We start from the raw sequence: 26,994 nt of genomic DNA, 5'->3' as shown, positions 1-26,994 counted from the left end.
GATGCGAAGATCGCAGGGCGTCTTGACGCTTCGCGTAAATATTGCTCGCCAGACAAATGTACAAAATTTGCGCCTCCTTTCTCTCGTCGGATAAAAAATAATTGCGAAAATACATGAATTTCCTCCGCTTCATTCGCGGGGTAAAAAGATACTTCGCTCGAAATTTTTCCACCGCTATTTTCTTTTTTGATACCCATACACCTCTGTTATAATTGATATTTCCATACACTTGTATAAGATAAGTTGGAACCAGTTAAAGTTGATAATACCATACAGTTGTGAATTTCTGTAGGCACAAGCACAAGTAGAAATAGTAGATCATGGTCAGACACGATAGACCGTACGCCTAGCGAATAAATTTTCATCGATCAATTATGCCTCTGTCTAGACACATTTTGATTACTTTTCGTATCAATTTGCCTACATTAATCAACGCTGATTGCAAGTTTAGGAAGAGCGTATTTTCTCGAATCGAGTATTATAAATTGACGGACTAAAGAGACCGTTAATAGAGTTCGGTCAGTAGGCGCCGAAATTAGAAATTCTATGAATAGGCCCTCGGCGGATAAAGTGTTAAGAGAATCGTCTCCGTACGTCTGAGGAGTATGCGCAGCGACGACAGAAGCTTCTTCGCTAATTACGCGCGCGCTCGATTCTTCAATGTCGCCTTTATTCGAGGACCAAGGCCCGGGCGAACAAATTTCACTGCGCTCTCTCGGCTCAATTCATTATAACGAGTACGAAACGCGAAATTCAAGGGCTGTAGCTTCCGTCCTTGAATCCTCCAGCTACCACTAGAGGAACTTACTTGTCTCGACACTTTCCAAGACGAAAGATTCCATTCGATAGTTCCACAGAAAATCTGAAGCAAAGTTTCGCGCCGAGTCGTGCGCCGTGAATTAACACGTTCCTGGATGAGATTCGGTCTTAAATCAAATTTAATATTCCTTGCGTTTACATGCATCGAGCCTCTTACCTAATCACCTTCGAATCTAATTGGTACCACGTTTCGAAAGATAACTAATTTGGTTTCGATGTATCTTTGTTGGGATAACACTGGTATTAACCCTTTGTCGAGGAAAGACGCGTACTCCAGCCCTAAACGAGCGCGTTGAAGATTCGATAGGTGAATTGGGGCGTTGATTCTTTACTCAGACGGTTCCCTTCTCCTCCCTTAGACCGCTCGTTTGCCGCTTGGTTTTCATCGTTCTCCGCGAAACCAGCCGGAGAACACGGTCGACGAGACGCGCGAGTTGTTTTACATTTTAAGTAGTGATATCGAGTTTGCATGCAAATGCATGATTATGCGAGGCAACCGAGGGGAAGGAAGGCTTTCTCGGCGGGTAATGCCGAGAGGGAAGAAAGAGGATGGATAGGAGACCGCGTTCCGCGGGGAAAATGGACGAGGCGAGAAAAGGGGCGAGAACGAGGGACCGAAAAGGTGGAGTCGAAAGGAAACGAGATAATGTATGCTACTGGGGCACGCTCCATCCTCTTCCCCGCGTTTCGAATCATAACGTATACCGGAGAGTATCTCCGCCAAGTCCTCGCTTCACTTTCAACGGGAATAACTTCCGAGCTGACGGATTTATGGCGAACCCCCCGCGAACAGACCGATTAAACTTTCCTGATCTGCTCTCCCGCGGCTTTGTATCGACTCCGAACATTGCCGGGATTCTCGAGAACCTCGTATAGCGATCGAATTCCTTTCTACTACTAGTTCCTCGCTCTTCGAACTCGAGCGTTGCACGCGATCGTTCTAAGCGTTATTAATTCTTTCCAAGCTGATATCTACATCGATAAAAAATATACTGAATCCATAAGTACTTCAACCCCTGCGCGTGAATATTTGTAAATCTCGATTACCAACGTGAGAAAACATCGAAAGAATTCCGATCGGAGCAACCAACCCTTAACGCGCGACGATATCGAGCCGCGATCGTTCGAATTCTCGTCGAAGTTAGGTGAAATTTACCGCGAGAGAAAATCAATAAAGAGAGACGCGTGAGATAGTGTAACAGAGACGCGAAAAGCACGGTAGCGGTGGGAGATAAGAGTCGACCGGTCGGAGATAAAGAAACGCGAGAGACGAAAGACGTGGAAGGAAGCCGAACGAACTTTCATCCCCTCGCGCCACCGGCGGAGATACTTGAGGCAAGTCCGCTAGCAAACTGCTTTTGATCATCGCTACGACAACGCACTTCTCTCCCTTTCTCCTCTCCCTCTGTGTCACTCGCTTCCCTCGGTTCGCCTTTCTTTGTAGCCCCGACTCCCCTAACTCTTTACCTCGTCGTCTCCCGGCTGCTTTGACACAGAGAAGAGCGACGAACGCGGGACAAAGCCGCCGAGGTCCGCGTGGCGTGGCTGCGAGAAGAAACGGAGGCCTACGCGTCGCGGAGACGATCGAACGAGCCCAAACAGTCTTAAGACCGTGGCAAACTTAACCAAACCAGAGATAAACACCATCGATCCGACGCAAAAACCATATTATCGTGCAACGAACGAGGTTTTACTTAAGGGTTGTCAAACTGCGTCGACCAACGTCTAATCACAACCCTGAGACGTTTGCAGAAGTTTGACGAAGTTTGATAGTTCGAAACAGTTCCAGCATAGTTCGTGGTTGTTTTGCTTATCGAATCATCGCTGTTTTTCCGCACGATTTAGTCGCGGCGCGAGTCCGTCGACCCTCGCGAGTCGAAAGGCGGGAAGAAACGTCGACGGGAGGTTGACGGAGGCGTCTTCCAAGGATCGACGGTCGACGCGAGAAAGAAAAGAACGGGAGAAACGTCGCGGCGCTCTTTGACGACGACGGGATTTGTCGTACGGAAAGATATAACAGGCCACGGGAAGAGAAAGAGAGAGAGGAAGGAAGCGCTCTCTGCACGCCAGCCAGACAATGCGACCTTTTGTACTTTGTAACGCGGGTGCTAATTACTCTGCATCAGCCGCGGCCCTTAAGGTGCGCGCTGTCGAACCCTTTCAACGCGAGAAACCACTGAGAAAGCAGATTAACCAACAAAACGAGAAGAGAACCCGCGTACCTTTGACACGCAAATATTCGTGATAATTACAACCGACGACGATGATTCGCGTTACTTTTTTCCCCCGCGTGGGCCGCTTGATCCCAAACAAGGACTCGGCGGTGGGGAATTTCTTTCTGGCGACGTTTCGCCCGCGAACCTTTGAAGTGTAAATCTCTGTCGCGAAACGCGATGCGGTTCAGTCGGCCAATAGTAGCTCGCCTTTTCAATCGCTCGCTCTTAATTGTTTTAACATGGTAGCAACGATCGATTTCATATTTCGTTCAACGAATGGCGAAGAGAAATTGTTTATCTCGCCTGTATTGTTCAAAGCGTTTATTTAGATAAGAATTTTGTTCATCTGTGGTTTCAGCGTCCATTTGAGCGTTCTTCTCCGGCTGCTCGATCGCGCGGAATCGACGAGATGTAAACGACCGGCGGAAACACTTACGGACTTCGATTCGCGTTGCGTTCGCGCGATCGACGAGGCACGATTCTCCGCCCCCGCGGAAAGGGTGAACTCGAGGAGAATTCCAATCGGCGGATGCATCGGCTTTAAAGCACTCCTGCGCGAGTTTTCAGCGACGCGGTACCCTGAGAACGTTTCTCGCCTCCTTCCGCCGCCTTCGCTGGAAAAACCCTGAAAAAGTTGCCGCTAAATCTTTCCGCGTTTTCATGCGTAAATCGACGACTCGTTGCCACGACTAAGCGCGATGGTGCGCGTTTACGTACAGGGTGCGAAGGAAATATTTGTCACCGCCTACGAAAATAAATTTGTCTATCGGTGACGGAGACTCGTTAAACCTTTCAATTATTCCTTTAAATTCGAAATCAATTTTTTTATTTCCGTTTTATACAACGTTGATTTTATGTTTCTCGCGAAGGTCTCGGAATCGGTGCAAGTCTCTTGAACAAATCCAGGGAAACGTGACGAAAGCAACCCGGTAATAAGAAAGTTTTTCAATTTAATAAGAAACTGTCGAGATCAGTTCGTTCGTTCAACGTCCCAGAATTCAACCAAGAGGTTAACTTTGACTCGAAGCTGCCGTGATGCCCGGTCTTTTTCCCGGTTTCTAATTAAATAACAACATAATTCACCGTCTTACGTTCAAACAATTAAATAACGTTTAAGATTCAGCGACGGCTGCCGTTGCTTTCCCATTACTACGCCGGTCCACCCTTGGATTCTTACGCCTTTTGCTCACAGTTTTCATCCCTCTAACTTCTCCCGTCACTTTCTCCCTTTCTTCGGAGAACAGTCGCCGCCCAATTGTTTTATGATTTTAATAAAACTCTTCGGTTTCTCTATCAATAATACCACTTTTCCCCGATCGAACACCTAAGTTTCGTGTTGATTCGAAAAAACAAAATTATTACCTATCACAGATCGGACAAAATACACGGAGATAGTTATTTTCGAAACAAACTGGAACCTTTTATGTTGTTTACCTCTGGAAATAAATTTCATCGAAATGTGCGGTTGGATACGTTCCCTTGTTAGCAACTTTTACATACTTCGATGTTCCGAATTACCAACGCTATTCGAAATATTCCGCGCCTCCTCTATCGGTTCGATCACATAAACCACAAACTCACGCGTACGAATGGAGGTTCGCTAAAAGTGAACGGTCCCCGCCGAATACCATAAATGGCCTTTTCAGGATGTCGTGTCCTTTCTTTCGTACAAACAACGACGGCTGTTAACGCGTGAACGTCAACCACTCGTCGATCCCGATTACATTCGTTTCACCCGTCATTGGTCACACCCGTGAACTTGTAATGTAACCGAATTAATCAGTTTCAATCTAGCCATGGCTATAAATTAGATCCCCGGTGACGGGGCTTCGTTACGCGTTGTAACCATCGGCGGGGGAGGATGGAACGTTTATCGCGGGTCGGGGGCGTCGAGCGCGCGCGCGAATCTCGTTCTCCCGTGGTCCCCGCTAAACAGTAAACAAATTAATTGTCGTGCCTGGCCGCAAATCGGGCATCGCGATTGTTGCGTTCGACGGCGATCTGCAGATTTACCGTGCACACTGGACAACGGAGCGGCGGCGGGGCAGGGGGTCGCAGGATTTTCAAAGGCAGCCGTGCGAATCGATTCGCCGCGACACGTGGCCGGGAAAAGCGAGGGAAATCAATCGTAAACCCGACTGTTTGTTCCGACGTGACGATGTAATCGGGGCAAACGGTTTCAACCGTCCCCCCGCTTGGTCCGCGCGTGTGTGTATCAACGTTCCAGCGAAAGAATGCAATTAATCGACAGGAACGACCGACGTTCGTTCCGACCGCTTGGTAAACAATACGCGATTCCGTTGTAACGGAGATTTCCCGTTTACGCGTAAGGGCTCACTCAGACTATCGACTTTCCCACGAGTATCGAGGACCGCCCTCTGTTAACCCTTTGCTGGCACGGTCGAGTCTTTCGACAACTACATTTATTAACCCTTCAATGGACACATTTTTTAGGGTGAACTCTCCAATGACGATCAGTTTGCTTATCTCTGCTTTTTATTCCAGGCAAATCGCACACGATGCTGGGCACGCCGGAAGCAGGGCACACGTTGGGGGCGATTCCGTGCGCGATTGCTTGGCTCTTCCGCGGAATCTCGGAGCAACGACAGAGGACAGGCGCCAGATTTAGCGTCAGGGTCAGTTGCGTGGAATTAACCGCCGGTCAACAGCAACTCAGGGATCTGCTCGCGGCTCACGCCAACGGTGAGTAAATATGTCCAGGCATAATTACTACGTCCGCGAAATTGGGAACAAAATTTCTCTTTAAAATTACAAAGAATTCTTCGTCCACGGAACTCGGAATAAAGAATGTAATTTTAACTCGAAGGATAATTGGAAAGGTTGAATGAAAAAAGTCTCGCGTCTCGGTGGTCCTGGTACAACGAGGAGTGATGCTGGACGCCACCGGGGTTCCAGTTACAAATTGCACGTAATATTTGTACCGTAATCTCAGCGGCGCCCAAGTTTTCTCGTCTGAGCGCCCGATCGCGATAGCATTGTGTTCCCGCGCGTCGAAGAAACTTGAGTCGTAAGAAACACTTGTCTCGAGCATCATCCCCCGGTTTTAAGAGTTCCGACTGTCCCGACGCCCTTCGAGGACGATCTCGAGATCGGCTTTAACCCCGAATAACGGAGCGTCTTAGATATATTTGCGAGGGGGGTCGAAAGTTTTCCGGAGCGTTTCCCCCTTCCCGCGATAGGGTTGAAGGTTTCCCGCAATTAATTCGATGCCTCGAACAATGCGGGCAAGTACAATCGTTCCGGATTAATTGGTGCCGAGTGCAGGAAACAGCGAAGGGAATTTTGTCGTCACGGTCGTCAAGCGTCGATATATCAAGGATGGAAGAAATTCTTGAATGGACAAAGGCCTCGAAATACGAATAAAGAATAAACAATCGATTCGCAGGAGGAAACACGGAAACAGAATTCCATCTGAGAAACTGCGAGGAAATTGCATCGATAAAGAAAGAAAGCATTTCCGGGTTGCACGGTGATACGGTATTAAATGCTGTAGACTGAAATAAAATCAAAAGTTGCGGTCGAATATCGCATGTTCCATTTGCTTTTATCCGCATAACTAGTCGTTCCGAGACTCGGACCTGCTTCAGCGTTTTCGGATCGCTAGGAATGGCTCGTAATAACGCCGGGAGACGCATCCGTCGAAAGCCTGGTAGAATGAAATTGTTCTTCCCGTCTTGTTTTTCTTTTTCATATTTTTTTTTTTGGCCATTGAATCTCCGTTCGTTCGTGGCGACTCGCGTCCACCGAGCATTCCGCGGGTAATATGCAGGAAACGGCCGCCATTCGGGTCGGTCTTCACGGACCACCGAGTGGACGAGGTGGTCCGTAAAATTGAGGGGTAAGATTATTTCTCTTCTTTTTGTTTGTCTACGAAACCGTCTCCCTACTCCTTGATTCGCTTCCGTCTTTCCTCCCGTTGTTTCCTGCTTGTCGAGGAATTGCGAGCAACTCGCCGGACTAATAAGAAACCGAAGGGTGGAACCACCGTCGTGATGCACTTATGGCAACTCTCGATGAGCTGGGGTCACGGACCACGAGGCACGATCTCTGGAAATTAACACTCTCTGGTCGGAGATTGTCTATCATCATCTCTCAGAAACTTTTTTAAATAGGATCAAGTTTACTGTCTTCGAAAATCGTGCACTATAACTCTTCAAAGTGTGTCTTCCAAGGGTCTACGGAGATCGTTGAACTCTCCGATATCGAAGCAGAAAATGTATTTCCATTTCGTCGTCGCAAATGATTATTTTACGAACCGCGTTATTCCGGGAACTTTGCTAACCGAGGCTATCGGTGGAGTGTATCACCCACAGCCGGTGGTTTACGCGCTTTTTAATGCCGATCGAATGTTATTGGGGTGCTTAGGTCGTTGGAATTATCATGGAATAGGTAGAGCGGTCGTTAAGCTCGAACTTTACAATTAAAAAGTTACGGTGCAACGGGCGTGGGTGCATTAGGAAACAATTCACCGTGGTACAATGTAACCGTAGTTATCACGATCGTACCGTGGGAACGATAAATGCGAAAGGGCCATAATCTCAAAGGGTTTAGAATCCGTTGTAAATTTCGTGGCTGACATTAACGCAGAAGTCGCGTGCCGCGTCGGAACGCGGCGTATTAAACTTCCGGCGTCGAACGAGACGGTACTCTTTCCGCGAACGTTGCCAGTACAGACTACCCCCCCTGTAAACCGATGCCAATTTTTTCCGTATTTTACATACTTTTAACGATGCTTTTGATTCATGTCCGCGGCGTTCTCAGAAACTTGAAAGCAAAACGGAACTTTGTCGAATCATGATTCTTGCCTTTTATCGTTACATTTCGTCGCGCTTTTTCGCTAAATTAACGCCCAAATGAGATCGTCGGGGGTGTGGAATACACAGGATAAGTTTCAACTTTATTCTTCCCCCATGGAACAATGAACACATCGCGTCAACTCGGTGCAGCCTTTGAATTACGCCCTAATGAAATATAGGGCCGCCGAGTTCTCGCAAACGGCTCGTAATTTCGCCTAAAAAGCCCCGAATCTATATAAGCTCGGCCCTAAAGTTCAACCCTCTCGGAAAGTAAGACGAAAGACGCGGTGTAAATTTGTTGGCGCGAAGTTTCCCAGTTTCTGGCATTCGATCGAAAACGTACGCTTCTGCCGGGGCCGAAGTTTCGCGGTGATTTCAGTCGCGTCACGAATCCGGGACCGAGTCTTAAACGAGACTCTTTCCGCTCTCCCGCAACGCTAACTAATTTCGAAGCGGTGCAATTAATTTTCCAGCTTATTAAATAATTAACTCGTATCCCGAGGTCTGTTTTGCCAGTGTAAGCCCCTGCCTTCCCCGGTTCTCGTTTCGACTCTCCTTGTTGCCCGCTCCGCCTCGGTTACCAAAAGCTCCGTTGCACGCGCGGCCCACGAATTTCGGCCTTTCTGCCCGGGGAACTCGATAATCCCTTCCACGTAATTATTTAAAGTTTTCGACGGCTCGAGCCCCGGGGACCGGGCGGAAACGAAATACCACCTTTGCGGTAATTCACTTTCCTTTCCTTGCGACAACGGTCTACGGGTTAGGTCTACTTTGTCCGCCATTCGCAACGACGCTTTCTATTTGCCCGAATTTAATTACAATCGCTTCTCCACGGAGGTCGAATCGATTTTGGGACCCGTGTCTGTTAAACAGCGTTGGACTATTAAAATTCAAGTAAGCAGAAGCGACAAAGTGAATTATAGCGTAGGAATACGAGTTTGGATGTTTCAAGGTGTAACGAAGAAACGTTCGCCAGGAGGTTCAAAGAGGATCGCACGTCGCGTGCACCTGAATGGTCCCGGCGAAGAAAAATGTTTCGCCGGAATATTTTCCGGTGCGAGTTTTTTCTTCCGCGACGACTACGAGTTGCCTCGGAATAATTCTCATCGCGGCTCGCGCCACGGTTATTGTTTTATACTTGTACGCCGCTCGGCGCATAAAGCGGATAAGAAGGAAGATATAAGGACGAGAACGGGGGAATAATGGAGGAACGCACAAAACGTCGTAGCTGCATCGTCACTGGAGCATACGAGCTTTTAACGTGCGCATAAAACGCGGTCGGGAATGTTTTTTTCGTTTTGTTTCGCGGAATGGCTAAAAGGGTTCGAGTCGATGGGAAATCGAAGAGAGGTATTCCGCGGCAGCGCAGGAATTTTTATTCCGCCTCATTTCGCCGCGCGTCTGCAAGAAAATTTCCCTTTTCCTGTCGACGATCATTGAAACGATTATTGCCAATGATATATCCAGTCTTTCGCGAACGATAGGAGGACGAGAGAGAGAGAGTTCCCGAGCACCGAGCAACTTTCATTTGCAAATGCACGAGACACTTCGGGCAAGTTTACGGTCGACGGGAGGCGGGGAACGTGCCTTCGATCGCACGAATTATTTGTTAATATCCATTTGTATGCCGACCGACCGAAACACTCGATTAAATAACCTCAAAGCCGCATGTTTGCGTTTCGATGCACGGGCAGAAAGTATATAGGATCGATAGAGGGTTGGGGTTGCAGCCGATGGTGCATCTGTGGCCAAAAACATCTCCGCTTCTACTGGCCCGCGAATACCGTACTTTATTCCATTACCGGATGCATTATTTATTCGACTTCACGCAACAGTTGCGTTTCATTTCATTCTACATTTTTTTTTACCCCGACGGAAAATCCTCTGTCAATAGTGGTATTTTCCCTTCCCCCGGATTCTAACCACTTTCCGCTTCGAGCCCGTTCGCGTGCGTTTAAATTTATTTCCCTGTTAATTTGTTCATCGCGCGTATTATCCATCGAGCGTCTCCGTTAGAAGATAAGTAGAAGGATATTCGATGCTAAATGAAGTACTCCGGTCGCTTCCACTTATAATAACGAAGTTATTCGAGCGAAGACTTAAGTGCGCCGTTTTATGAAATTTTTATACCGTACATTTCCCTCGTTGGTCGCATCCAACTGCATTCTCGAAACAGATTCGTCGGTCCATCGACCCCGTTAATATGCCTGTTCGTTTCCTCCGAGTTCCTTTCTTTTCCACCCGCTTTTCCCATTCCCTCTTGGCGACCGGATCGTTTACCGGAGACGGTAACTTTTACGAGGGGATACGCTCCAGGATCTACCGTGCGGTAGGCAATTAAAGAAAATCGTCGTCTTACGTACCGACTGGCTTCCGAAGCAAATGGTAGCGCGAGCAATGGTCCATGCTTTGGTCTCGGAGAGAAATCGGAGGTCATTTTGTTAACGACAGCTTTCCTCGCTTCGTCACTTGGAAGTTTAATGACGCGACGTCTTCGTGCCATTCGGCTGGAAAGTGGATTGTTGGTTTACGTTGGCAATAATTTTAAACGCGTAACCGCGCCTTTTATTCCTAGACCGTATCGCTGCCCGTCGATTTCTCCTAATAATAATATTTAGCAAATTAAATTTACGAGTGCTCTGTAGAATAACGAATAATTACTTTTTTAAATTAACCTCAATTTGTGGTCAGATTTCATAACAGAATTTTATATTCATAACTCCGTTTCGTGGGTTTTAAATTACTAAGTTAATCTCGGTTCGCAATTGCTGAAGCTATTCAACCGCCAAAGTTTATTTTTTATCCTACGTATTCGTAGCGCAAGTTGTGTATAAAACCGGTAGAAGGAAAAGTACATATACAACGAGAGGAGGTTTCACTACACCATCGTATAGCATTATATCGTATTTTTTTAAATTACTTAAGTTCCGAAGCTATACAGCCGTCGAACTGTACATCCATTTTGAATGTCTGTAAAACCAGCACGATGAAGTAAACAAAATGAAACGGACGCAGTTTGAATAATTTCAGAAATTGCGAACCGTAGTTTCGCGGAGATCGAGGATAGCGGTAATCTAAAAAGCGCGAAATAGAGTTCGTGCCACGGCCGCGGGTGGATATGGAGAAAAGTAGAAATATCATGAACTCGAACGAAACGACGGGAGTAAGGGACGGAAGTGCCCCGGAGGATCTTATGAAAGAATAACACGCCAAGTTAATTCTAATGGCCGTTCCGTGGATTAACAAGATGGCGCGGAACGGAGGCTCGCGAGACGGTGTCTCTATTATCCTCTTTCCCCCTTTTTGCAAGATTTCACGCTAGCGCGCCTCCGTTTGCGGAAACTTGGAGGCAACGAATGGGAACGGACGCGGGCGAGAACGCCTTTCCGCGTGTGTTTCGTTAAGAAATTCGGCTCTCGTGTTCGCGTTAATTAAAGCGCGTACCTCGCCGCGCGCCGACGGGAGACCGGATGCGTCCCGAGTGCCGCCATAAGAATGGTTATAATGCCGGCCATTGAGGCGGTAGGGCGAAACAAGCAATAATTCACGAGTATTAAATTAAAGGCAGTTCGAATTAAAAGTACCGAGCAATTTATACCCGGGCCGTATAAATAAAGTTAACAGCTGAATGAACATTCCCGGTGCTTATTACGGCCAGAAATGATTTATAGAAAACTTTTTCCCTCCCTCTGTTCCCGCGGCAGTCGGAAAAATACGCGAAACGTGGCCGCGCGCGTCTCCCTACGGATCCTCGAGTTATAGCCGAGACGGGGCCGACTTTCACGACAGACAACGAATATTCACAGCCGCTTATTACGAGCTTTCCCGTGGCTTCCTCCCGAGTGTCCGGGGTCTCGACGACCTACGACCTTCCCTGCGGCCCTTGCCGGGTCGTCTTAGTACCTGAAGCGACCCTCCACCCTCCCGCGAGACGACGACCCAGTTGCTCCTCGCAGGGCGCACTTATTTCGGCGAACGTACGACCGCGTAAAGTACGTCTGACGCTATTCCACGACTGTTTCTACTTTAAGGAGATACACCCGTTGGCTGAACAAATCAATTTCTTCTTTTTAATATTCTCTCTTCGTCGCATGTAATACCACAACATCGAAAGTGGGGGAGAATCTTAATAAAACGTAAACATTAAAGGAAAAAGGTAGTCGAAGGCTCTCGAGGGATTGCTGTTTCGCAACCTGAGGTTAAATTCCATCCACGTACTTCGAGGATTAAAATTGAGGGTTCTGCGATCCCTGAATCGCGGTTTAATTTTCGTAAATCACTTTGCGCCGATAACATACCGATGATCCCTTATCTCATTACGGCAAAAGACTAAAATTTCGATCGTTTTAACGATTTCCTAACTTGTTAATGCCATGGAACGCGTTCATTTTGCCCGGATAGAGAGAAGCAAAGGTTGTCGTTACGCGCGAATGAAAGTGCCAATGGCCGGTCGATCGTCGCCGTGCGAATTATAGGGAAAAGCTGCCTCGCGCTGAGAAACCATTATCGATCCCCTCGGAAACGTATTACTGCTTCCGGTGTGTCCGATCCGTCGCTGATACGGTGACCAATGATTATCGCGGTTCTGGTTGTCGCGAGCGATAAAAAGCAACGACCGAGAAGCTGGAAAATTGAAGCTCGACGGTTGACCGTTTTCTACAGGAAGAGAAGCGAAGATAATTGAGAGAAGGTGATACTTAACTCGAAGCCGATTCCTGAATTTTTTTCAGAAAGCGGCTCCTCTGGTAGGTTTCCCAGACCAGTTGTTCACTTTCGACTTCGCTACTGTAGATACATATGTAGTTTTAATAGATTACGATTGCCGTGGACGATATTTCATCTTTCGCGGACTGGTATCAAGTTACAGCCGCTGGATAACGGAGATAAATTACGAATGGAAACATTTTATATCAATTTCTTTCTCAACACTATTTAATTTTATATCGAATTAATTTTGTTTGGAAAATCGACTTTTAATAAAGTATCACGAATTGTTTTAGAAACAAATCTAATGACAGGTGTTCCTGTTTTGTCAGATATCCTTCGATCGAACATTTAACGATTCAAAGAGGAAAAGATTCGACCCTTGACCCAGAAATCCAGTGGCATAGTATATCCCTTACCCTTGCCCCAGATATTCGCTTCGAACTGCGTCGTTTGGATATTTTTAGTGGCCATAATGGCCCCTGGCGGGGGCACTAAAATTCCTGGGTCTCATCCTGAAGGACGCGGAACGGTACCATTTCGAATACTCTACGAGGCATTTGGGAAACCCAGTCTCGTAGTCCGCGCGTCCCCGGTCATTCGAAAAAACGGAAACAGATTTTTTTTAGTACCCTCCGACAGACTCACCCTCCGGGGACGAGATTGGCCGCGTACGTAGTATTCGAAACGCGTCGAAAAACGATTTATCCGGCACAGTGGAGTTTCTCGACCCCTGAACGATATGCCACCGCGGGAGCACGCCTGTACGGATCTCGGTCCTCGAGCCACGTCCATTATGCGTCCATATACCGGCGAGTTCTTCTCGCGGAAGATCGTTTTTTTATTTCCACACGGATGTCCCGTCGCTTCCTCCGTCGTTGCGAGCCTCTGCCACTCGGAACAGATGCCGACAATATTACTCTCACTCTGGTCCCTTTTATGGATATTGCCACGCCTCGTGTCGCATTATACACCCGCGGCCGCGTGTGCGTGAACATAATTTTGTGTTCGTTAGATCTTCCTACCTCGATCCGTCTTACGAGTTCCCTTCCATCGGGGACACGCCTCGAATTATTCCCAACGTGGTCGCTGGAAAATTTCGATGACTACGGAAGAATCGAACAGGGTTTGCTCTAAATTACGATCGAAATTCTTGTGCAGTGAGAAAACGTCTCGCAATGTACAAATCTGGTCACGAGAAACGGAGTGTAGCTTCTAGACAATCGAGAAAAGAGTTTTCCAGTCACGTCTGATACGCTCCGCTACGCAGCGCGCATAATTCCAAACGCTCGTATTTTCTATATCAAAGGGGAAATCGCTGAAACACGTGTCGGTTTATTTTCGATGAGAATTCGAGACGCCTCGCGCTGTGTCCCCTCGGGAATGGACGTATTTAAAGTGGCTATTAGCCCATTGAAAAATATAGGATAAAATGGTAGATTACAGCAGGGTCAAACGAGTTCGTAGAACGTAATTTTTAGAAATTCAGAGCTCGTTCGAACGCTGAAAGAACGTTGTAAAGTCGTGGAAGACATCGGACACCGCGGGTCGACGAGCAACGACTAACTGGAATAAACTATCGTCTACGTCCTCGATCGCTACATACTCCGTCCTTTACGACGTCGGTAGCTGCGCTACAATAGCCAAGATCGCGTCTCGCGGAGCAGTAAAACGCTAATTGGCAATTTATGGAGGGTATTATCTAAACGTCGTATCGCTCGAAACGACGCTCGACGATTGTAGCGTCAGTGACGATAGGCGATTGCAGAGGAGGGATTGCACATTCACCGACCTTTTCAATTACCGGTAACTCGATAAAATTTTCAATCGACACTGGTTTATGGTTGTAATCCGTAAAACCCCTCTCAGATCCTCGTATTGCAATTCCTAGACGAGAGCAAACGAGACGCAGAAACGAAATCTGTTGCAACGCAATCCTAACTAGCTTATTTTGTTTGGATATAGACGTATTATATTAAAAAGAATATAATTCGAAACTAAAACTAACGAAAATCAATTTCTGAGAGGTTCTGGTGTTCCCGGGAAAACTAAAACGAAGCAGATTCTAAACTATAAAAATTCTGAAACGATCCTCGAGAGATTGTTTTCGCAAGGTTCGCGAATTTCAAGAAATCTCGCGACCGTCCTAGCGAAAACGAGCAGGATTTTTATGTGTCTCGCGTCGTACGGCGATAGACACATAATAACGATCGTTATCTTCGGTTATTATTTCTCTGTCGTCGTTTCGCATCGAAAGCCTTTTTCCAAGGCGCGGGCAATACGTTAGGAACGAGAAACTGTACATAAAACACGCGAACGCTGGTTTACGAGCCGATCAGATGGCGCGCGTATTATTACGGCACGTTTCGAAAATCGTCGCCGCGCGTGCAAGGGTGGGACAATAAAATTCTGGTCCACAGAAGTGGAAGGTCCACAGGTTTCTTAATCTTTGCTTAATCTTCGAACGACTTGCTCCTTTATCCACGGTTCTTGGAGAATTTTTTTTTCTTGGAAAATCTTTTGTAGAGACGCCATCCTCCGAGCTTTCCATTTTCTTCGTTTTTCTGTACGTTCAAGTGTTTGCAAATGAAAAGCAGTCTCGCCTGCAGGCGACGCAGAGGGTTTGTCAGTTTGTGCAACCTTGGAATGGTGCGTCCCATCAACCCGAGACTCTAAATTTCTTCGAGTAAAATGTCTCCATTAAAAATTTAACGTTGGAGGAAGACGTCGTCGAGTCTTACGGACTGTCCGAAACTTTGCAAGCTGGAATCTTCGTGCCCGAATACGACTAAATTAAGTTTGAAACTATTTAAATATAGATTGCGTATATCATCGACACGGTGTTCCTTAATTTCCTCTTAGTTCGATAGATAAAATCAACCCTTTAGATTTCGATCTAAGACTCAACGAGGCTGTAACAGTGCTTTCGATTTGATCACTGTTTACAGCTACGTTCCGCATTACGCTGATTATTCGCGATCATCGATACACGCGAACCAGTCAGTGATAGCCCCTGATAACACGCCCGTGATATCTCCTATCGCGTATCTTTCGATGTTTTATCGACGTCGTAATTCACATTGAGACGTTCCCGCGGATATGCCGAGGCTAGGCGTGGTCGATTTATGGCCCTGGCTGCTGGCCACCTGCATCACCGCATTCTTCCTTCGCTGGATATTATTTCTCAGCGAGATAATGGAATCGAATGACGAGCCGGAAAATGGACGTGACTTACGCGTCTTATGTTCGGTCCAGATTCGCGAATAGAACGCTATGTTTGATCTCGCGTGGCCACGTATCCGTGGTTCTTGGGGGACAGAGGGAAAGAGGAAAAACGTTTATTACATTCCCCGGGTCGAGATCCCCCAAGAACATTTAGCCAACGGTGTAGTAAAGCCCGGAGCTGGCTTTACGCGGAGGTAACTGTGTTTTTTTGCTGCAGGCGCTTTGATAAAACGGAGAATATTAAAAATGTTAATAAAGAAAACAGGATTACTCCTTTGCGAATTTAACAAAATTTTTACATTGTCTGGAACAGAATGTATGTTTATTAGATTGTATCTATGGGAAATGGGCTCTCATTTTATGGATTTTACGAAAGAGGTTTTCCTGACAAAATAGGAAACTAGGAGCTGATAAAATTATTAACCTTCTATCAAATGCCCTAATCCATCTTTTCAACGTGCTCGCCAAATTGCATTTCCTTTATTCTCTTTCGATAAAAATCGTGAAGTCTCATTGTTACCACCCCACCCCCCAATGTACTATATTTGATACCCGTGCGTTAAAACGCTTATGGCCCTGTTACTTTTACGAATTGTCGTAAAACCTTTTACGCGCATATTTTTATCCCCAGACTATATAAAATGCGAGAAAAGGAAAATTGATTTTCCAAAAGTGCCGGACTACGATATCCTCTTTCGCCGCGTTACTTTCCAGCGTCGATTCTATCCAGTCTATCGGAAGAGAAATCAAAGGAATTGAAAGAATATGATCGTTTGTCGGGTTCGTAAGGTGTTCGGTTCATCGAGCCAGATACGCAAAGACAGCGACGCAAAATCTGTTTTAGCTTCACCGTTTAAGTGAAACATAAGGAAACAATAAACAGAGACATTCCGCGAGATATATTTCCCCGTTTTACTGCGTACGTTCACCGAAGATGATTTGTTATGGCTTTTTGTTCGCCAGATTCCGAGCAGTCACCGGCCGTTTACTTGAGGGACGATCCATTGTTCGGAAGCTTGCAACTGCAACAGCACAGCGAGCTTCGTGCACCGACTGCGGAGCGTGCCGCGTTCTACTTGGACGCGGCGGTCGCTGGCCGCCAACGAGAGGACGGCGACGCGCACATGCTCTACACCCTCCACGTTTATCAGTACAGTGTCGCGGGCAAAGGAGGAGGTGAGCCTTTGTCTTCCCTTCCGAAACGAATTCCCCGTAGTCCGTACTCGTAAAGCACATTTGTCCTCGACACTTTGCCAAACGTCGAAACGCTCCTCATAGAACCTCGCCGTTTCTAGTGGATGTACAGTCCGTAGACAATTCGCGCTCCCCATTTGAAAATTAATTACCTCTCAAAGGTACTCGATAAAATTACTGCCTTCATATTTAACCGCAGATAATGCAACTTAACAGGCGCGATTCGTAAATTGAACGTTTCTATCCCACCCCCATACGCTGCTCCACCTCACGCAGCGAGGCGAGTAACGATTCTCGATTTTCTTAATTCCGCAGTTGCTGGCGGCAGAAGCAGACTCCACTTAATGGACCTCGGCAATTCGGATCGCGGCAAGTCGTCGGGCGGCATCCCCCTGTCCGGGCTAGGTAATATCTTGCTAGCGATCTTCAACGGGCAGAAGCATCTGCCGTACAAGGAGCACAAGCTAACCCAATTACTGAAGGAGTGTCTCGGCTCGTTGACGTGTCACGCGGCGATGATCGCCCACGTGTCCCCGAACGCTCAGCACTACACGGAGACGTTAACCACCGTGCAACTGGCGTCCAGGATCCACCGGATGAGGCGGAGGAAGATCAAGTTCGTCGGGGGCGGAACCCAGGGGACGGGGAGCGGGGGGAGTTCGGGGGAGGAAGCGGCTAGGCAAACCAGCGAGTGCGATCCGAGTTCCAGCGATCTGTCCGCGGACACTGTGATCTACGTGGGGCCTAGTACCGACGACGCGACCGACGGCGAGCATCCTCCGGTTTACATACCGAGTTTGAACTCGGGGGACAATCGCTGCGCCATGGGGAAAGCTTTGCGCGGATCGGCGGCCGAGAGACCCTGTAAGATCCCGGAGGAGCGCAGCCCGGTGCACAAATCGACGAAGGCGGTGAAGGCGTTGACGCAAACCGCCTCGAAGCAAACGTCCCCGGCACACACCGCTACGCCCAAGGCTAGCCCTGCCAGGAAGTGCACCGCGACCAAGGTATCGTCTTCGAAGGCGAACGACTCGCCCGGAAGCAAGATGATACCTGTCGCGGCGCCCAGCGGGGGTTCCGACGAGCAGTGGATAGACGGCCCTAGGATCTCCAAGTCGAAGGTCGCGGAAGCTAGACACATGCTGAAGGATCCTCATCACAAAAGAGAGACCTGGATAGACGGGCCCATGCAAGTCACTAGTCCACCCACGTTGCAGATGCACGCCCAGCAACAACACTCTTCGGGCTATGGGTTCATGGACAGTCACAAGAAGAGCATGATCAGGAAGTGGGTCGAGAACCAATCGTCACAGATTCAGAGGAGCAAACACGTCACTGCCAGGATCGAGTCGTCCAAGCTGTCCGGTCAGTCGTCGCAGTTTAAGGAGCTGACGACCTTCAAGACCTGTGGCGGCATGGACGACGACGACACGTCGCTGTCCACGGCGGAGAGCGACAGTCTGAAGGCTAACGAGATCGAGGACATCACCGAGAAGCTGGGCGTCAAGCTGAATCTGTTGAACGTCAAATCCAACACCGACTCTGGCTTGGATTTGACGGCCAGTCCGATCATGGACGATAGCATGGACAAAGGGAAGTTGGACCTACAGGAGGACGAAGACGACGACGAGGAAATCGTCGTGCCGCCTCCGTTGCCTCTCATAGAGCCTCTGAGCAACGGAGTTAGCAGAGAAGTTTCGATGGAGAGTCTGAACCTCTCGCACAAGGACATCGTGCTACCGTCCAGACACTCTTTGTCTTCCGAGGACGAGATCCTAGAGATCGTCGAGGTCGAGGACTTGGAGCCTGTCCCGATGCAGGACTCGTGCCTCCAAGTCACGGAGGAAGACATCGCGTTGTGCATGGGAGAGAATCCCTTGCCTGAGAGCGACCAGGAGGAGCATCCCTTGAGAATCCTCAGCCAAGAGAATCTCACCGTAGTCTCGACTTTCACCGGTAAGTAACGCGTACGATTCTCGTTTCGATCGATTCTAATCGGGGCAACGAACTGTGTCGAGGCAGATTCGAGGGATTCGACTTTGCATCTAGATCGTAACCAAGAAAATACTCTGGGATTCTCTTCGACAATTTTTCGTGGCGTTTATAGTGCATCCTGTTTCCCCGCAGAACCAACCTGTCATTCCCCTTTCCTCTTCACTCCGAGTGCACTCGAACGGATGCCTTCGGAGATTGTTCTCCCGGAGAGTCGGTTCTTAGATCCTTCCAGCTCAGTAATAGCGCGCCCGATGGAAAACAATCGTATTGTAGGAGCAAGGGAACGAGACGGGGATCGCGACCAGGCAAAAGAAAGGGAAGGAAAGCAGAAGCGGCTCGATATAATTACTCGTCAATACTTTCCGTCTTCGAACTATGGTCGAAAGAGGCGGTCGTCTCGGTTAAACGCGCTCCTTTTTTCTCTTCCATCTTATCTGTCCACTTCTTTCGTCCTCGACGGAGAAACATCCGGGGACACGACGAGAGAACAAAAAGTATGTCAATTTCCAGACTCGATGTCGGTGATGTCGGACACGGACCGCTACAGGCCTCAGTATCCGCCTCCGGGTTGCATGGGAGTGCTGCCGAGGCCATACTTCGACCACGAGGACTTCCTGGAGCAGGAAACCAGGCACAAGTTCGACCAGTTGGCCCGGCTCCACGAGCTCTATCAGAGCAAGCTCGCCCTCGCCAATGTCTCCAACTCTGTGACCTACCAGAGGGAGAACTCCAACGTCAATGTCAGAGACGTTCCATGTAAGTTTCCACTTGTTTACTTCGCTGAAAGGTCCATTCCTCTGTTCCCTGGGGGGCGTGCATAGGTGAAATTAATAATCAGAAGTTTAGTTTTGCTACGACCCTTGACTGACTAAAGTTGAGCGTGTCTTGTTGGGCTACAGCGTTGGTCTACAACAGGTATAACATTAATGCAGGACAAATTCCAGCCGCCGCCGTCTTCCGTCCGCCGTCGCGCTGTCAGTCCTTGTCCCTTTCGGACGTGATGTTCAACGACAATGCGAGCAATCACGGCAGCATCTACAGCGAGCCCGCGTACATCGCAGGGAAATCCGACCAGGAGAAGATCTGCGACAACTGTCGCCAAAGCATGACGAGACCGGCCACCGCCTCGTATTGGTACCCTAACAGCATGGCGCACATAGCCAGCCCCAGGAGATACTGTGGCAAGCTAGGCGACTGCAATATCTCTAGTTTGAGGCATCCCGATGGCGCCTCGAACCCTAATCTCAAAGAGGAAGTGGAGAGGCTACCGGGGAACGGAGCCTCGGGTTCGGACCCTGAAGAAGAGTACGTGGAGGCGAAGAAACTGTTCACCGCGGCCGAGAGGCCCGAGAGGACCGTCACTGGGAAATCCGACATCGAAGACGATATCAAGATTCAAGGTATTTAGGAAATTTTTTCCCCCTTCGAATCGAGTGAAGTTTAATAGAAGAAGATCTTGTTTTTATCGAAGTTAAGTTAGCATTCTAGGGAAGAGCGTCACGAAAACTTTAACTTGCAGCCACAGCACCGCTGCAGCTGTCTATTCCATCGCCAGCACCGTCCTCGGGTCGAATGCAACGCAAAATGACCAGTTTGGGTTCTTCGTTGGGTCTGAACAAGGAAGGCTACGATTCTGGCGCGGATTCCACGCCACGGGCAGCGAAACTCTCGCCAGCCACGTTATCCAGGCATCGCGCCGAAAGTTCTGGCTACGACAGCATCGTCAGAGATAGCGAGACCAGCAGTATCGCCAGCGATTCCTCGAGACAGACCAGCGCGCTACAGGAACATCAAGGTAACGGAAGTTCGTCCCGCGTATTGAAACGTATTCCGAGTAGATCGAGAAACGCTCTTTTTAACCAGAAGCAAATAACGCTCGGCCCGGAAATCCAAGTTCGAGAAAACGGTCCAATTAGCGAACGAAATAACTAATTGATAATTAAGTTTCCGCGCGATCGATTACCGTATCGACGATGTTACCGTACCACAAAAGTTCTTCCGGAATTATTTTCAATACGGAACTCCGGCACGATCCTTTTTTTACGCGTTTTAATCGCATATTCTTTTAACGTTCCCCTTTCAAGCTCCGCGCAGTTAACGGGAATGCAATTATCAACATCGTCGCTGATGCATGTCGTTGATACAGCTTTAGAACTGCTACGGTACGTCCGAGCATCCGGCTCGTTCCGACGGGATAAAACTTTCTCGACCGACACAAAGGCTGTCTTTTCTTTAATAACGGCAAAGAGAAAAATTACGCACGGGTTGTGAAATTAATAAGTCGTCTCGATCCGCGAACGACCAAGGCGAGCACAGTTTGCGAGCTAGCTTAGAAAATCGAAGATCCTGGACTGTGACGCGATCAGAAGTTTGGGGGGATATTCAAATTTATGGTAGAGCCCTTTCAGAGGAAACTTGAACCTTCCCATCAAATTTCTATGGTCAAAAATAACCAACGAAACTTGCAAAGCAATGTCACTGATCCAGGATCGATTATCGACTGATTCCCTCCCTTCAGAGTAATGCATGCCCCATAACAATTGGTAGAGAAGTTATCTAGACTTGTAAACGAGGTAGCTCCCAAACAGCCCAGTGCAAATGATATGTAAACCCTCTAAAATGGTCCCTCCGTACGGTGGTTCTCCTCAGGTGGCGCACTGGGGGTTCTAACCTCGACGTTGTGCGGGTGTTTCAGCGGTGGAACAGCGGGTGGCAGGGTGCGGGGTCCGGTCACGGGCCCAGTACCGGGCCCGTCTGCCACAGGCGCCGTCCGCGGTGCCGGGGATACTCGTGTACACAAGCGAGGACGTGGACATCCTGGACAGGCGCGCGCAGTTGCGCTCGGATCCACGTGGCACGATGTCCAGGATACTCAACCTGCGACTACGCCAGCGCCTTCTTAGGCTCGAGCTGCGTAACGCCAAGAAGCGCCTGATGGTGCCCGACACCCGCTGGAGCTACGATCGTGAGTATTCATTTCTACTTCTGCGCTCTTTCAAATGACATATTTTTCGAAAATGATTTGAAATTGCAAGAACACATCATTCTAATGCTATCGTAATCGAAGGAAATAATTTTCGTAAATATATTTGTTACAATATTCACGATATTATTAATATGGTTTAAGTGTCGTTTCTAATTCAGAAGAGAATGTCTCCGACGAGAATAGAAACAGTTTGCGTTAGAGAAGGAAATATTAAAACGAAGTAAAAGAAATGTGGGAATACTGGCGTCGGAAATAATTTCATGCAACTGTACCGTGGCAGATTACGTGCTAACTAGTGCTCAGGATCTCTTGAAAAACCAGTAGAAAATTATAACTGCGACAGACACGATAATCACTCAATTGATCTATGATATTTCCTATCGCATTACCGTCTCATTCCTCTTTTGCGCTCGTTCTTGTCCCATAAAAAGAGATCTCGATGGCAGATTTTTGTATTGGAACTGGTATTCGTCAATTACTATAGACTTTTGGAACGAATCTCAAGTTACTTTTGACAGTGGTATTCCCCGGCAATTTTAAAGATAAAACTACCATCGTAAACGATAAGGAACATCGAATAGCTAAAGTACAAGGAGACCCGTTTCCTGATTGCAGTTCACGTGGAAGAGTGCATGGACTGGCGAGATCCATCGTTCTTGGAGGCCCTCGAGGTGGAGACGTACATCCTGCAGAAGCGAGTGGAAGCCTGCAAGAGCCACGTCCTGCTGGTTACCTGTTTCGACTCCTGTCCCCGGCAGCAGTGCACACGACGGGTCGATCCGTTGTCTGGAATTCGGATCACCTAACCTAGACTCGGATCAGCGTGCTCGACAGCGTGCTGATCGTGAAAAAATCGCCAATACGATTAGAAACGAGACGAGCGAGGTCGCTGATGATGAGAGATGGGGAAGATTGAAGAGAATAATCGGTGTCACGATGTCGCTCGACTCCGTCCAATAGTTGTTAAAATGACATAGTTATATCGTCGTCATCGTCGTCGTACGTCGTCGCTATTGTTACACGTGTAATCGATAATAAAAAGGAAGCTTTCGACTTTTTTTTTCATTTCACGAGGAAAGCGTCGTTCGCGTTGGACGATCGTGCTACTAAAGGTCGTGCAATGGAACCTTTACGATTGTTGGCCCGGAAGTGGCGCGGAACGTCGAATACTTGTTGACTTAAATAATTTAGCGTACGAGTTGGTGCTGCATTTACTTCTTTTGTGTACCGATCGCGCGTCGGTGTCACCATTTAGAGAAATTAACGGAGTCGTTTTTCGCGCGTCGGGCCAAGGTTCCGGGGAACAGCGGCCAAAAAGTAGGAAATAGTCCGTCGTATTGGAAACGCCGACGTCCGACGCCGAATTCGTGCACCGACGCGTACAGTTGCGAAAGAGTGGAAACGACGAAGAACGAATATTACAATTAAAATTTCGTCGTTTGGGGGGATGAACGTCCTGGTTGTCGATCGACGAATTCAGAATCGAAATTCGACGCGAAGAGATTCCGTTAGACTCCCGTGGTAATTTAAACGGTGCGTCGTGCAAATTCGAGCGAATGAGAAAAATGAGAGAAAGAGCACGAAGGTTATCCACACGGCTGCCAAAATGAAAAGCAAACGCGAATTTATGATTAAGACGAGAGGAGGACGATGGATGAAAGAGTCGATGAAACGCGTCGTAACCATTGTATTTAATGCACGCACATTAACTCAAGATATTATCGTAGCTTTAATCGTTATCAACAGTTACCGCACTTCGTAGGGCTCTGTAATTCACTTAGAGAGATGAGAGAACCGATGGGAATGCGCGAGAAAGAGAGAGAGTGAACGAAAGGTGCAACGAGCGCAAGAGTAACCGAGAAAAACGGCCTGGAGAGAGAGAGAGAGCGAGAGAGTTACTTTTCAATAGTAAAAACGTATTCGTAATTCGTAAAAAGGTTCGTGTACGGTACGCAAGAGAGCTCTCTGGTAAATGGAGGACGCGATGAAAACCTGGAGAATAGGAGAACGAGCGATGTTGTGTATATACGTATGTCTGAGCGCGAGACAGAGAGAAAATATGATCGTGTCGAAAGGAAAGGGAGAAGAGAGTGTATGCAGGGTTTAAACGTGAGAATCACGCGTCGTGAAGACGTGGGCGTAGAGTTAGTGGGAGGGAGGAAAGGAGTCGGAGAGAATGAAAATAGACGGGATGAAAATAAATCGGGGATGGCGGTAATGCGCAGCAGAAATAGAGAGATTCCAGCGTTCTGATACGAATCGATGAAAACCACCCGTCGTTCTGGCCGAGTTGCCTTCGTTCCGCGACTACGTATCGCGTTTATAAACGGGGGAAAGAAAGTCTGGGGTTAAAAAGAACCTGCTACCATGAGTAAGTAGAATGTGGACAATGTCGAGTAATTTTCGCTCGGATTCTACCAAGGATTCATCTTCCGAGGGCCACGGACGTAACGATTTTTCTTGTAGAATTAATTTTACAACCGAATAGATCCCTGGAATAGGTGTTAAAAATGGTCGAATTTTGGTCGGTACGATCTGTAGTTGACAAATACGATACGAGTGTTGATTATTATAAAATGCGTGTGGTTGTACAAAATGTGTACTGGTGGTTTGATAAACGATAGAAATTCGTGAAACCGTTCGCGATGATTAAGAGATTCTTTGTGTGAAGTACAGAGGCGAAAGTGATTCTTGGTAGGACTTGTCTGAATGGTTTTTAAGAATAGTTTTAATCGCGAACTCCGAAACTGCCAGTCTACGAGCTTAATTCCTTTTTATACTTATTGCGGTTGGTGATGGTTGGGTCCATGGAAATTGATTCGACTGCTCAACGATTATAAAATGTGTAGGGTTGTTCTACAATAGCGTTCTCCAAAATAGAGTCCATCCAACGAGTAAAAAATTCAGTGAATTCAAAACCAATAAACAGAACCTCATTTTAAATCCATTGAAATTTACCTAATCAAATGTCCAGAAATTTTCATTTCTCACGTGGACGTACTGTATAGCAATATTAGAAAATATAGACGAATAATTCCACGAAGATTCGATCGAGTTGTAGCGATACTCGTGTAACAGAGCTGTACTTGAATCCAATATGGCCGTGTCCCGCAACAGGTTGCGCGACAACCCCCCACACTTTACACTTATCGTTCAAACAATCGTATCAACGATAATTGTACAAATTATTGTATGAAGAATCGTTACGTCTGTGGGTCCCCTGTACGGAGCTGGCATACTATTATCGCTGCGACTCGACGCGAGAGACGTTTGTACGACAAATCGTTACGTCAATGGCATGTCGGACGCGCGATCTAACGATTTAGACTGGTTACGTTCTCGAGAACGCTCAACGAGCAGCACCGCCGATCCCCGTTATTCCAGAGAACCGTTCTCGAAGCTACCGGAACAAACGATCTAAGCCGAGTTTCCTGTATCGTTGTCCGTTGTTAAAGGAACCCGTACGCTATTCGTCCGTGTTTTAGACTGTTCTTGACCCGCTATCGCGTACCACGGTCCACCCCCCTTTCCCTCCGATTCGTTTCGCGAACCCTCTCTTTCCCCGTCGACATCTTCCAGGCGCCATCTTCTTCCAGGCTGCCCTAGAAAGACTCGATTTCCGCGTCTAGAGTTATCCCGAACGATTTGTGTTCCTTTGTACCCTTCTCCAGCCCCCTCGTTTCCGTTCGAGTTAAAAAGCGTCGTCACTCCGTCTGCCGCAAATACAAATTAGCAACGATTAACGAGTACTAGCGCCAATAGTAAGTTATCGACTAAGAAAATAACCGACCTCCGCAATCCCGCTGAAAGAATAAAGCGTATACACAGACACAGGAGCGCGCGCGCTCGCACAATAAGACAGAATGTACCACACGCAAGCGTCTACTGTACCATAGTACTTGTACCATATTTATATTTTATATGTACAAATTAGTCACGTAATTTCTTGTAATAAAGATCAATTTACAACGTGTAGCGAGCGCGTTCGGTATTCCGCGCTACCGTCTCCGTTCCCTGTCCCCAGAATTCCCGTCTTCAATTCCGTTCCGCGGAGACGCGGCAAAAACGGCGCACGAGGGAGGGACAGATGCCGCTGACGAATTCCACAGACAATTTATCGGAACGTTCTACGCCGCGCCAGACAGCGTAGACGCCGAATGTAGGTCCACCTCCGTTTGCACGCGACTGACCGTCATTCCACGGCTGACAACTCGCGCTCGTGCATTCCTATGAATTTTCTTGCGAGTTTCCAACAATTCCTCGATCTAAATTTTCATCTGCGAATAACGGTGTACCAAGAATCGTGTTCAATTCAACCCCTAACTAGTATAGGGATTTCTAATCAAGGCTGGCACAATTTCTAATTTGAGAAAAGAATAACTTCGTTGTTGTTCCGCAGAAAAAGAATCGATTTCGGGTAATTCGAAGTAGAGCTCGTCTTTTAAGGTGTAACGCATCTCGCGAAAAGTTTTCAGTACTTAATAATAATGATTCGCATTAATCTGTCGTAATGTTGTTCGGAGAGAAAATGAGCACCGGCGCAAGGAGCCACGACCAAGCCCGGTGTAATTGCGGGAAAACGAATGGTAGAGATTGAATGCAACGGCGCAGGTAAGAACGCGACTGTAATTAGACGGGAAACAACGAGGCACGGATGTGCGCTAACGATGCGGAAGAGGAACAATGATTTTCGTGGATGTTCGAGCCTTCTGGGCCTCTGGCACCATGCCTGTGTTCATTTCGAAGGAACGATGCACCCTTTGGAAACTTGAAAACTCGACCATTTTCGGAAGATTTGCTCAATCCGTGCAGGGTGCATCGGATAGGGATGATTCCGGGTGAAAGAATGAATCGAAACTGTTGAATAAGACAACCAACGCGAGGTCTCGCAAGACGATTGTTTCGTTTACCGGATCTTAGTTAACTACATCTGCAAACGAGGTTGAATGTATAATTGTCTTTGCTACTAATTGCCTGATTTCATTTCCTTTCGATATATCGCTTCGGAATGATCTGCTCGCGCGCGTAACATTTTCTT

General features: G+C 47.7%; 1 protein-coding gene across 1 annotated transcript in view; it reads left to right on the top strand.

The window, feature by feature from the left end:
- Positions 1–22,762, top strand: part of LOC122396860 — a 328,173-nt gene extending 305,411 nt beyond the window's left edge. Inside the window, exons 9-16 of the mRNA XM_043395583.1 lie at positions 5,541–5,738; positions 16,745–16,957; positions 17,291–18,931; positions 19,481–19,726; positions 19,915–20,370; positions 20,490–20,774; positions 21,666–21,935; positions 22,572–22,762. Of these exons, the coding sequence (XP_043251518.1) occupies positions 5,541–5,738; positions 16,745–16,957; positions 17,291–18,931; positions 19,481–19,726; positions 19,915–20,370; positions 20,490–20,774; positions 21,666–21,935; positions 22,572–22,762 (3,500 nt within the window). The remainder of the gene's footprint in view (positions 1–5,540; positions 5,739–16,744; positions 16,958–17,290; positions 18,932–19,480; positions 19,727–19,914; positions 20,371–20,489; positions 20,775–21,665; positions 21,936–22,571) is intronic.
- The last annotated feature ends 4,232 nt before the right edge of the window (positions 22,763–26,994 follow it).

This window comes from Colletes gigas, unplaced genomic scaffold, assembly GCF_013123115.1.
Source record: "Colletes gigas isolate AHSC1104 unplaced genomic scaffold, ASM1312311v1 Colletes_gigas_Sc00001, whole genome shotgun sequence".
In the NCBI taxonomy this organism is placed as follows: domain Eukaryota; kingdom Metazoa; phylum Arthropoda; class Insecta; order Hymenoptera; family Colletidae; genus Colletes; species Colletes gigas.
Note: the sequence above shows the minus strand (reverse complement) of the source record. Positions and strands in the feature narration are given on the sequence as shown.